This window comes from Staurois parvus, unplaced genomic scaffold (genome assembly GCF_062004578.1).
Source record: "Staurois parvus isolate SC_StPar_1 unplaced genomic scaffold, SC_StPar_1.0 ptg000534l, whole genome shotgun sequence".
NCBI classification, from domain to species: Eukaryota; Metazoa; Chordata; class Amphibia; order Anura; family Ranidae; genus Staurois; species Staurois parvus.
Window position 1 is genome coordinate 840,154 of NW_028318330.1, and position 13,113 is coordinate 853,266.

Sequence of the window (13,113 nt, forward strand, 5' to 3'; positions counted from 1 at the left end):
TAGAAGATCTTCAATCACAATGTCTTTATGGATGAAGTGGATGGCCCAGTTTATTACATCTTTGTAATTTATGCCTAACATCCTCATTATGAGTGGATTGATATATATTCTTATGCTTTAGGATGTATTTTTGCATTTTCTTCAACAAAAGGATCAGTTTTGGTGGTATCTGTTTAATTAACTATACATTTAGTTTTTGTGTTCTGTGTTTTTAAGACTTTTTTTATATGTAATAAAATATCTTTATTAAACATAAGAACTATTTATTATTATTATTTATTATTTTTGAACTTCCCTGGTAGCCCTGTAAGGTAGATATTTTTATGTTTCTGCAGTTCCTCTGAAATCCACAAGGTGGTGATCTCACTTATACCCAAACAGAAGGTCTCTATGGAATACAGAAAGGAAATGATGTCAGGTACAAACAGGAAGTGATGTTGGGTAAAGACAGGAAGTCATCTGGAATAAAGACAGGAAGTTCCATATGGTAGAAACCAGCAAGGAGACGTTGGTGAAAGTGGCAACAGAGGAGGTAATAAGCTGTTATTTCCTATTTACACCCAGTAACCCCCGTCATGTCCATCCTCTTCCTCCATAGTCATGTCTGTCCTCTTCCTCCATAGTCACTGTGACATCTTTTATCTCCAGACGATGATGATACACACATATATAGTGTGGGAACCCAGATTAACCCCTTCAGGGGCAGAACATTCCCCCACTTCCAGGCCGGAACATTCTCCTCATTGTGAAGATAAATTCTAGTAATATGGTCCTCATGGATGAAGGGGAGCTGAGGGGTCTCTTTTGGGGTACAGAGGATGGAGGACTTTGGGGCCCCTTGGAGGGTAGTGGATCCCAAGTTCTCTGAGGGGGTAGAGTAGCTGAAGGACTCTGGGTCCTTGATAGGAGATCTCTGAGAGAAGAGGAGGTACTATGGCTCAGGGAATCGCTGAGTTAGGGAGGGGGCTGTTGGTCTATGATGGTCCTCCTACCTGAACTTACTTTCAGTCCCCCTTACAGAACTCCAGCCAAGAAAAGAAGGCGACCTTCACCTTCTTACCATCTCACTGGTCAAATAATATTGTCCAAGTGGAATGAAGGACAGTTCTTTACCCCTTGGTGGGCACTTGTTTCTAAAGGAGGTCTGTATGCTCAGCATAGACTAAGAGGTAGTCAGGGGTCAGTGCTATACATCTTCCAGAGACAGTCCTATACGTTCCCATGACACAGGCTCTGGCAGTGCCCGGTGCTGGAATTCAGCACACCAGGAACCCACCACCACTCTGTACAATGTCCTGGATATTACAGTATATTTGGCAACCAAAGGTCTTCCCCCTGTTGTCCACCCTCCTACCCACACTGATCTGCCAATGGAGGGAGGAGAACAGACTCCTCCCCAAAGCTCTCTCTGCTCCACCAGCAGCATCCTCCTGCTATCCAATCCAATCCCTTCTCTTACTGAAGAGAGTGACAGTGACATCACTCCTGTCAGTCAGCAGGCTGCCGGAGATTGGGGCCTTGCAGCTGGATATCGGGCAATTATCCTGATTATCCAGCAACTCCAATCAAAAGTCATCAAGTTCCCCTTCCTGGACCTCATGATGAGCCGACATTGACCTCACAGCACTGCCTCAGAGCAAACAAGTCATAGGAAGGATCATATTTATCATTCCTTGTCTGCAGATCTAAAACTCATCAAAACCAGTTCAGAGACCAAACAAACCCAACAGAGAAAAGGGGATTTCTGATCCAGCAAGCCCAGGACCCAGGACCTTGAAAATGTACTAAACGTTAAGCAGTCCCAGCGATGTGGAAATTTATCAAAAAACTATTTGTCCAAGGGACTAAATCCGGGTCCCAAACTACTTGTCCCTCATGACAATCTACTTGTCCTGATAAAAATAATAATTGAACCCAAACCATATTTAAATCCGGTGTTTATTGTTCTACTATTACTGAATGAGACGTTTTATCACGAAGGACTGTCAATGGCTGGATGTCCCTATAAAGCATGAAATTACTTTGCCAGGGTGGAGAATATGAAGGTTGATGCACATGGGAGCACTTGGGTGCTCAGTACAAGCACATGCTGAGCAGACAAATCAAGCTCCAGTGTCCTCCAGGATTGGATCATTTTGTTTTCTGTTCAGCCCACTGATTGGATGAACAATATGAGTAATGTATGGACTGCCTTAATGAGCCGACCTTAAAGAAGGATTTCATTCCAACCAGCAACTGTTGGGACAATGAACATATTAGTCAGGTCTACATACAACATAATGTATAGAGTGCAGGGGCCAGGAGTAAGTACAAACACAACATATAGCATGCAGGGGCCAGGAGTAAGTACAAAACACAACATATAGAGTGCAGGGGCCAGGAGTAAGTACAAAACACAACATAGAGAGTGCAGGGGCCAGGAGTAAGTACAAAACACAACATATAGAGTGCAGGGGCCAGGAGTAAGTACAAAACACAACATATAGAGTGCAGGGGCCAGGAGTAAGTACAAAAACACAACATATACAGTTCCAAGAAAAAGTATATGAACCCCTTAGGATTACGTGGAGTTTTGCATGAATTGGGCATAAAATGTGCTCTGAACGTCATCTAAGTCACAACAATAGAAGAACACAGTCTGCTGAACATAATACTACACAAACATTTCAATCGGGTTGAGGTCAGGACTCTGACTGGGCTACTCCAGAAGGTGTATTCTGTGCTGTTGCAGCCATTGTTTTGTTGAATGACTTGTATGCTTTGGGTCATTGTCCTGTTGCATCCCCCATCCTCTGCGGAGCTTCAGTTGGCAGACAGATGGTCGTACGTTTTCCTGCAAAATGTCTTGATAAACTCTGGAATTCATTTTCCCATCAATGACAACAATCCGTCCAGGCCCTGAGGCAGCAAAGCAGCCCCAAACCATGATGCTCCCTCCGCCATGTTTCACAGTGGGAATGAGGTTTTGATGTTGGTGTGCTGGGCCTTTTTTTCTCCACACAGTGTTGTGTGTTCTTCCCAAACAACTCAATCTTGGTTTCATCTGTCCACAGTATATTTTGCCAGTAGTGCTGTGGAACATCCAGGTGCTCTTTGGCAAACTTCAAACGTGCTGCAATATTCTTTTTGGACAGCAATGGCTTCCTCTGTGGTGTCCTCCCATGTACTCCATTCTTCTTTAATGTTTTCCTTATTGTAGATGTGTCAACAAAAATGTTAGCATGTGCCAGAGATTTCTGTAGGTCTTTAGCTGACACTCTGGGATTCTTCTTTACCTCATGCAGCATTCTGCGCTGTGCTCTTGCAGTCATTTTTACAGGACGACCACGCCTAGAGAGAGTAGCAACAGTGCTAAACTTTCTCCATTTGTAGACAGTCTGTCTTACCGTGGACACATGAACATCAAGGCTTTTGGAGATACTTTTGTAACCCTTTCCAGCTTCATGCAAGTCAACAATTCTTGATGGTAGGTCTTCTGAGAGCTCTTTTCTGCGAGGCATGGTTCACATCAGACAGTGCTTCTTGAAACCAGTAAACCCAAAACAGGTGTGTGTTTTTTAAGGGCAGGACAGCTGTCAGCAACACATCCAATATCATCACACTGATTGGAGTCAAGGTTGGCTCACTCCTGGCTCCAATTAGCTCTGGGAGAAGTCATTATCTAGGGCCTCTGTCAGAGATCCGGGTGTGACCAGAAATGTGTGGACTGACACAAGGAAGTAACAGGCTTCAGGAATGATATAACAACAATATAATTTATTATTGGCCACCCAAATATACAAACACACAGTAAACACACCAACCTTCCACTAATATTAGTATGTGCAGGAACACAGGTGTAGTCAGGGCTGGAGAGGTGGAATGGTCAGGCTGGCCATATGGTTCTGTTAACAACCGTCTGGTGGTACCTCTAGCAGTCCTCAGGACAGGATTCCCCAGGGCGCAGAGTCTAAGTCCCAGTCTGCTATTTCACCAGGGCCCCTGATGGTGGGGATGGACTTGGAGCAGACAGGAACCAGGTCACGGCCCGAGTACACTTGCTCGTGGTAGAGGGTACCGCCAGAGGTATATGCAGGTAGAGAGCCTGATATGAAGAGGCAGAAGGTGTGAGCCGGGATGGCTGGATCCGTGCAGGATGGATGGATGAGTAATTAGTGAGGTCAGAGGGGCCGGGTCAGTAACAGCGGGTCAGCATGGTACTAGGCAGCAGGCAGAAGAGTAGTCGGGTCACTCGCCGTGGTCGGTAACAGGAGTTCAGATCAGATTAGGGATGTCCAGGAGAGTAGTCAAACAAGCCAGGGATCAAGCAGGAGAAGTCAGCAGAGGGCAGGATCAGGCAGGGTCGGCAACAAATCAGATAGAAGAACAGGAACACAGGATACAAGGTACAGGGGCTCATGGGAAACAATACCAAGGCACTGATCACAGGCCTGGTCCTGCTTAAATACACCTCCTGCAATCAGCCTCAGGTGATGGCCTGATTGCAGGAGTGAGATTCTGGCTGCTGAGAGCACCCGCTGGCCAGCCTTGGTACTGCAGCCCACAAGGCAGGTGCGTCTCACCGCCATTGGTGAGTCCATTCCTGACAGCCTCACATACTTTTTCCTCCCTGCACTGTGAATGTTTACATGTTATGTGCATTTAAACCTTGGCAACATCTAATGTTTGTGTAGTATTATGTTCAGCAGACTGTGTTCTTCTATTGTTGTGACTTAGATGACGTTCAGAGCACATTTTATGCCCAATTCATGCAAAACTCCACGTAATCCCAAGGGGTTCACATACTTTTTCTTGCAACTGTAGAGTGCAGCAGTCAGGATGAGCACCATGTTCACATAAGAGTCCCCCCTTGCATCAAAGTCCCCATCTTTACCCCCGCGGAGTCCCCCCCCTTACGTCAGTGTCCAGCGGAGTCCCCCCCCCCTTACGTCAGTGTCCAGCGGAGTCCCCCCCCCCCCTAACGTCAGTGTCCAGCGGAGTCCCCCCCCCCTAACGTCAGTGTCCAGCGGAGTCCCCCCCCCCCCCTTACGTCAGTGTCCAGCGGAGTCCCCCCCCCCCTTACGTCAGTGTCCAGCGGAGTCCCCCCCCCTTACGTCAGTGTCCAGCGGAGTCCCCCCCCCCTTACGTCAGTGTCCAGCGGAGTCCCCCCCCCCTTACGTCAGTGTCCAGCGGAGTCGTCCCCCCCCCCTTACGTCAGTGTCCAGCGGAGTCCCCCCCCCCTTACGTCAGTGTCCAGCGGAGTCCCCCCCCCCTTACGTCAGTGTCCAGCGGAGTCCCCCCCCCCTTACGTCAGTGTCCAGCGGAGTCCCCCCCCCCTTACGTCAGTGTCCAGCGGAGTCCCCCCCCCCCTTACGTCAGTGTCCAGCGGAGTCCCCCCCCCTTACGTCAGTGTCCAGCGGAGTCCCCCCCCCCTTACATCAGTGTCCAGCGGAGTCCCCCCCCCCCCTTACGTCAGTGTCCAGCGGAGTCCCCCCCCCCCCCCCCCTTACGTCAGTGTCCAGCGGAGTCCCCCCCCCCCTACGTCAGTGTCCAGCGGAGTCCCCCCCCCTTACGTCAGTGTCCAGCGGAGTCCCCCCCCCTTACGTCAGTGTCCAGCGGAGTCCCCCCCCCCCCTTACGTCAGTGTCCAGCGGAGTCCCCCCCCCGCCTTACGTCAGTGTCCAGCGGAGTCCCCCCCGCCTTACGTCAGTGTCCAGCGGAGTCCCCCCCCCCTTACGTCAGTGTCCAGCGGAGTCTCCCCCCCCTTACGTCAGTGTCCAGCGGAGTCCCCCCCCCCTTACATCAGTGTCCAGCGGAGTCCCCCCCCTTACGTCAGAACTCAGCAGAGTCCCCCCCCCCTTACGTCAGAGCTCAGCTGCTAACTGGACATGGAATAGGGAAGTGTGAAGCTCCTGGAAGAACAGGGAGGGGGGAGGTAGATAAGGAGAGAAGGGGAGGAGGTGGGGAAAGCTCCATGGTAGAGCAGAGATCGCTCACCCCCAGGCTGCTCTCTGCAGGCTCAGACATCGCCAATTGTACAACCGGATGGATCTTCAAATATCCCGCCCACGGGGCAGTCACAGAGCAGAGGGGCGGGAAGAGGCGGAGCAAAACAGAATCTCTCTCCTCCCCCATCTATGCGGGGAGGGAGGAGGGAAGTGCTCTGTCTGAACAAGTGTCACAGACACTGAGTGTGCCCAGCTGCTGCTTGCCTGCAACAGGGATAAATGTAAGAAAACATCCTGCACTGCGCCCGGAACTACATGTCCCGAGAGTCAAGAGATAGGATTTGTAAATTCCTGAGTCAAAACTAAATGTGTTCCCATGGAGGCAGTAATTCTTCAATGTCCAGCAACCCTCCTATTCCCCCCCTCACATCCACATCCTATTATTGTGTGACCAATACCATCCAAACACCAGCCGACGCGACCCCCTCAACCTCATACATGCACCCCTCCTCCCCATACCTATCCCCCCTCTCTCGGTTGCACTCCTGAATGCCCGTTCGGTTTGCAACAAACTTACCGCCATCCACGACCTCTTCATCTCCCGCTCCCTAAACCTCCTAGCAGTCACCGAAACCTGGGTACAGGCCACCGACTCCACTTCCCCTGCCGCACTCACCCATGGAGGTCTCATCTGGACCCATTCGCCAAGACAGAGCGATTGCAGAGGTGGTGGTGTCGGCCTGCTCCTTTCACCGCTGAGCACCTTCCAGGTCCTCCCTAACCCACCCTCTCTATCCTTCCCCTCCTTTGAGGCGCACTGCATCCGACTCTTCTCACCCACCCCCCTAAGGATCGCAGTGATCTACAGACCTCCTGGGTCCATACCCCACTTCCTGGACAACTTCGCCGCCTGGCTCCCCTTCTTCCTCTCCTCTGAGCTACCGACCATCATCCTCGGGGACTTCAACATCCCCATCAACGACAACAACCCGGCCACTTCCCAATTCCTCCACCTAACCTCCTCCTTCGCGCTCACACAGCACACTCAATCCTCCACCCACATCGATGGGAACACCCTGGACCTCGTCTTCTCCCACCTCTGTACCCTCAACCAGTTCTCTAACACCCCCTTCCCTCTCTCTGACCACCACCTCATCACGTTCTCCATCTCCCCTTCCCCCAACCCCCCCCCCCAAAAAAAACGCCAAACCATCACCAGCCGCAATCTCCGCAACCTGAACCCGGCCCTCCTCCACTCAGCCGCCGACCGCCTACACGACAGCATCCTCCCACTGTCATGTCCTGACATAGCCACCACCTTGTACAACGACTCACTGTCAGCTGCCCTAGACTCTCTGGCACCCCTAACCACACGCACCATCAAACCCAGACCGCTTCAACCATGGCAGAACGACAGCACTAAACGCCTCAAACGTCGCAGTCACGCACTGGAGAGACTATGGAGCAAAACCAGGTCCCCTCACGCATTCTCCCTCTACAAATCTGCCTTCCTCACTTACACCTCCTCCCTCCACGCCGCCAAGCAGGCCTACTTTGTTAACCTAATCAACACCCTCTCCACCTGCCCTCGCTGACTCTTCTCCACCTTCAACTCCCTGCTCTCTCCCCCCTCCTCCACTCAGTACCTCACTCACCGCCCACGAGATTGCCACCCATTTCCGTAACAAGATTGACGCTATCCATAAGGACATTGTCAACTCGCAATATACCTCCCCACCTAGCCTCCCCACCCCCATCACCCCTTCTTCTCCCCCCTCCTCTGCCCTCACAACCGCACTGCCCTCCACCTCTCCCAAGGCCCCGCCCACCGTAACCCCCCCTGCACTGCACTCCCTCAGCCCTGTCACTACTGAGGAAGTCGTCAAGGTCCTCTCAGAAGCCCGCCTCACTACCTGCCCCCTGGACCCTATCCCCTCTCAACTCCTCCGGTCACCCCGCTCTTCCCTCATCCGCTCCCTTAACCACATCTTCAATCTCTCCCTCTCTACTGGTGCATTCCCCTCCCACCTAAAGCACGCACATATCACCCCCTTCCTCAAAAAGCCCTCCCTGGATCCCGCGGACCCCAACAACCTCAGACCCATCTCCCTGCTGCCACTCACCTCCTAGCTCCTTGAGCGCATAGTCTACGACGACATCTCAGACTGGATGTCGCTACATTTCCTCAAGCTCAACCTCTCCAAAACCAAACTCCTCATCTTTCCCCCTGCCCACACCCCCCCCCCCCCCCCAGCCTATCCATCTATCCATCACCACCACCAACACCACTATCATTCCCGCCCCGCAAGCCAAAGTCCTTGGCGTCATTCTTGACTCGAACCTCTCCTTCCTGCCTCATGTCAAATCACTTGCAAAAACATGCAGGCTCCACCTCCGCAACATTGCCAAGATACGTACCTTCCTCACCCCAGACACCACCAAACTTCTTGTACACTCCCTCATCATCTCACGCCTTGACTACTGCAACTCCCTCCTCACCGGCCTACCCCAGTGCAGGCTCTCCCCGCTCCAGACCATCCTGAACTCAGCAGCCAGACTCATCCACCTCACCACCCGCTCCACCTCTGCCACCCCCCTCTGCCTCTCCCTCCACTGGCTCCCGATTGCCCAACGCATCAAATTTAACCTTCTAATCCTGACCTACAAAGCCGTTCACAACGCTGCCCCTGACTACCTCACCAACCTGATCCCCAAGTACCACCCTACCCGTACGCTTAGCTCCTCACAGGACCTCCTTCTATCCTGCTCCCTGGTCTCCTCCTCCCATGCACGACTGCAGGACTTCTCCAGGTCCTCCCCTATCCTCTGGAACTCACTGCCCCAATCCATCCGACTGTCGCCTTCCCTCCCCACATTCAGGCGCTCCCTCAAAACCCATCTCTTCAGGGAAGCCTACCCCACCTAACGGCCATCCTCCCTCATTCCTCCCACCACTTCATCCCCCTCAGCCACTTCCTACTGTACCATTACCCCCTCCCTCCTAGATTGTAAGCTTGAAAGAGTAGGGCCCTCTTACCCCTCGTACGCTGTCTGTTTTTGTTGTACTGTGCCATGTATTGTCCCCCCTATTGTACAGCGTTGAGCAAACCCTTTGGCGCTATATAAACTCCATGTAATAAATAAATAAATAATAATCATTCTTACTTTCATTTCCCAAAGTTATCCGTCTACAAGGAGACCTGTATAGATCACATGATGGCACCAATGAGGATGGAGGAGGACCGGAGTCACATGACTGAGAAGATACTAAACCTCACCCTGGAGATCATCTACCTGCTGACCGGAGAGGTGAGGAGGATTCTGGGAGGTCACATGACATCACTCTCATCTCTATTAATAAAACACAGACCTGACCGGAGAGGTGAGGAGGATTCTGGGATTCTAACATGATATTCCTATTGGTTCCTCAATACAGAGATTGAAGTCAGGTGATCATATGACCATCACAGTGCCTCCATATGACTCCCTAAACCCTGAGAGACACAACATGCAGAAGATTCTAGAAGTCACCAAGAAGATGATGGAGCTGCTGACAGGAGAGGTGAGCGGTGCCGGGAATTCTGGGACATTCTCCAGTAACAGACAAGGGATGTGTCTGGATGGTGACTGTATCATTGTGTGTGTCAGGTTCCTATAAGGTGTCAGGGTGTCACTGTCTATTTCTCCATGGAGGAGTGGGAGTATTTAGAAGGACACAAGGATCTCTACAAGGACGTCATGATGGACAATCAGCCGCCCCTCACATCACCGGGTAAGAGGAGACTTTATTGTAAAGGAGAGAGCAGTACGGAGGATCCACCTAGATCCCCCATCATCTGATAAACACATAGAAACAATGGATTCAGTCAGTGTGTGTGTTTCCTACAGATGGATCCAGTCATGGGAACCCACCAGAGAGATGTCCCCGTCCTCTGTATTCCCGGGATTCCACACAGGAAGGTCACACCATCCCTCACCATTACAAGGTTGGTGGGATGGAGAATCTAGAACATGGACTTGTGGAGATGATGTGTGGATATTTTATGTGACCTTATATTTTACAGATTATATTTTCTCTCATTTCCTTGATTTAGAGTGGAGATCCAATCGATACAGAATTTGAGGTTCAAGCAGAAGAAGAAGAGGCGTATGTGAGGGATGATCAGCAGTCTATGGAGGAAGATGGAATAACGGGGATATTTATAGAGGAGGACACTCCTACAGAGATCAGCACAGGTGGGTCATGAACACTAAATCCATTCCTCCACCCATACTGCTCACTGATTGGTCCAGAGTAGGGCGGGGACTGGGTGATATCAGCCTGTAATCCCCTGGACACTTTCCTGAGCTATGTTCCCCATCCTGCCTGATGGGGGTGGAGTCCTGGTTTGGGGGAACCAATCAGCTCCTGTCTAGTAATCCTCTTTGTCTTTGTACTTTAGTCCATGGCCGGGAGATGAGGAAAACATCCGAGGATTGTCTCACTTTGTCTCCAGACTGGAAAGTAGAAGATGAGGACATCACACAGTATAGTCCAGGAGAAAACTCGGCTCCCTCCAATGTCCATCCGGCACCACCCAGTGTAGATAGACCATCGGATTCTTCGTATCCTGAGGAACCTCAGACTGTGCGGGATTGGGCTGGCCTTCCAACAGGGAAGAACTTCTCCTGTCCTGAGTGCGGGAAATGTTTTTCATGGAAGTCCGATCTTTACATACATCAGAGATCTCACACGGGGGAAAAGCCGTATTCCTGTCCTGAGTGCGGGAAATGTTTTTCACGGAAGTCCAATCTTTACACACATCAGAGATCTCACACGGGGGAAAAGCCGTATTCCTGTCCTGAGTGCGGGAAATGTTTTTCAGAGAAGTCCACTCTTTACACACATCAGAGATCTCATACGGGGGAGAAGTCATATTCCTGTCCTGAGTGCGGGAAATATTTTTCACAGAAGTCTAATCTTTACACACATCAGACATCTCACACGGGGGAGAAGCTCTATTCTTGTCCTGAGTGTGGGAAATGTTTTTCACGGAAGTTCGATCTTTACATACATCAGAGATCTCACACGGGGGAAAAGCCGTATTCCTGTCCTGAGTGCGGGAAATGTTTTTCACGGAAGTCCAATCTTTACACACATCAGAGATCTCATACGGGGGAGAAGCCGTATTCCTGTCCTGAGTGCGGGAAATGTTTTTCAGACAAGTCCAATCTTATTGCACATCAGAGATCTCACACGGGGGAGAAACCGTATTCCTGTCCTGAGTGCCGGAAATGTTTTTCACAGAAGTCCCATCTTTACACCCACCAGAGATCTCACACAGGGGAGAAGCCATATTCCTGTCCTGAGTGCGGGAAATGTTTTTCAGACAAGTCCAATCTTATTGCACATCAGAGATGCCACACGGGGAGAAGCCGTATTTCTATCCTGAGTGTGTGAAATGTTTCTCAGAGAAGTACAGTCTTTCCAAACATCAAAGGTATCACACGGGAGAAGCTGCTTTCCTGTCCTGAGTGAGGGAAATGTTCCTCACTGAAGTCCTGTCTTCCTGTACATCAGGGGTCCCACACAACCCTGGAGGTATATTAGTGCCTTGAGTGTGGGAAATGTCTTCTAGATGAATGTTGCTGGACATCCCAGCTCTGATGTGGGGAAGAAGCACACCCTGATATACACCTCAGATATACTCCATAGCTGATCTTCATCATGGCAGAAACAGTTGATAAGGAGATCAGAGGCCCCCAAAGACATGGATGAAGTGCAGTAAATGGGGTGCAGAGTGGTCAGTAGATCCTGGAAATGAAGGACACAACTTCAGCCCTTCTTGGGTGTCGGAGTTGCGTTTCCTGATAATGATATAGCGGGTTACAGAGCTAGAAGCCGGGAGAGCCCAGATCTCGTTATCGGTGAACTTTACACAGACAACAAGAACTTCTGAAGTTGATGTCCTTCATTTCAAGGCTCTACAGAACAGTGGTGACCCCGAAGCGTCTCTCTGTCTTCAGTCCATCCTTCTCCCATCCCCCAACAGGAGGGAAGGAGAACTCCGCCCCAAACTAGGCGGGAACTTTCCTCTCATTATTTCCCTTTGCTTCTGTGTGGGTTTGGGTGGTTGGAGGGAACACAGCTTGTTGTTCTATGTCTACATATGGGGTCTGGGTAGAGGGGATCCACCGGAAAATATTTTTACTCTTTGATTTTGTGCAAATTGTTTCTGTTTTCACTTTGAAGGGCGATATTATGTGTGGTTTGTAAAAGGGATTGGCCCAATAGATACCACCCCAATAGATGAACTAATATGACCAGCATTCATTCAGCCATGTCCCATGTTGGTCTTTTCATACAGTGATTTCCTATGATCATTGGCTCCATCTAGTGGCCATAATGTGGTATTGAACTGTTTTTCCTGATTGAGGCATTTTGGAAGTAATACATTATTATGGCCGCTAGAGGGAGCTGATGATTATAGGAAGTCACTGACTATTAAAATACAGCCAGAATTTGTCAGGGCTGGACACATGCTTGCCACACTCCCCCAACATATTTTTCACATAGACCCCTTAGTTTACTGTGTCAGGGGTGGTTTCATACAAATACCTGAGATCACACTCATACATTTTCAAGTACAGTAGACATTGAAGACATAAATTACATAAAACCACAGAATTAAACCATCCATTGATTTTAACCAAAAATACCTCAATTGGTTTTTAGATGACGCTAAGTATCCTAACAATTAGCACCATCTAGTGTCCAAATTGTCAGGGAACACCCGAACAATTGATTTAGTCAGATAAATCAATCAAATCACAGTGTCTCCAATACAAAAAATGATTTACAAAAATAATTTGACTTAATTAATCTGAAAACTTCTTTAAGAACTCAAACAAGATCTGTGTGGGTATAGACTGCAGAGTATGAAAATCAATATTTGTTTACATACGTCACTTACAAACACCATAAATAATAGTCAGATTGTGATTTACACTGACACTAAGATGTTTCTGTAAAAGCTCTAAAATAGAGTGAATTAAATTTGATAATCAGTCTCCCTGTAAACAACATAACCAATGAAAACGGACAATAATCTGTCTCCTGCAGAAGGAATAAATTATGCAGAATAGTCCACCAGTATGGCCTAAGAACAGGAACATTTTTATAAATGACTTAACTTGAAGTGATGTTA

General features: G+C 49.5%; 1 protein-coding gene across 1 annotated transcript in view; it reads left to right on the forward strand.

Annotated features, from left to right (window-relative positions):
- Window positions 1-11,618, forward strand: part of LOC149451527 (uncharacterized) — a 103,592-nt gene extending 91,974 nt beyond the window's left edge. Inside the window, 3 exon segments of the mRNA XM_089690577.1 lie at window positions 10,021-10,077; window positions 10,413-11,322; window positions 11,325-11,618. Coding sequence (XP_089546703.1) covers window positions 10,021-10,077; window positions 10,413-11,322; window positions 11,325-11,440 — 1,083 coding nt within the window. The 3' untranslated portion in view covers window positions 11,441-11,618.
- Window positions 11,619-13,113: the final 1,495 nt, after the last annotated feature.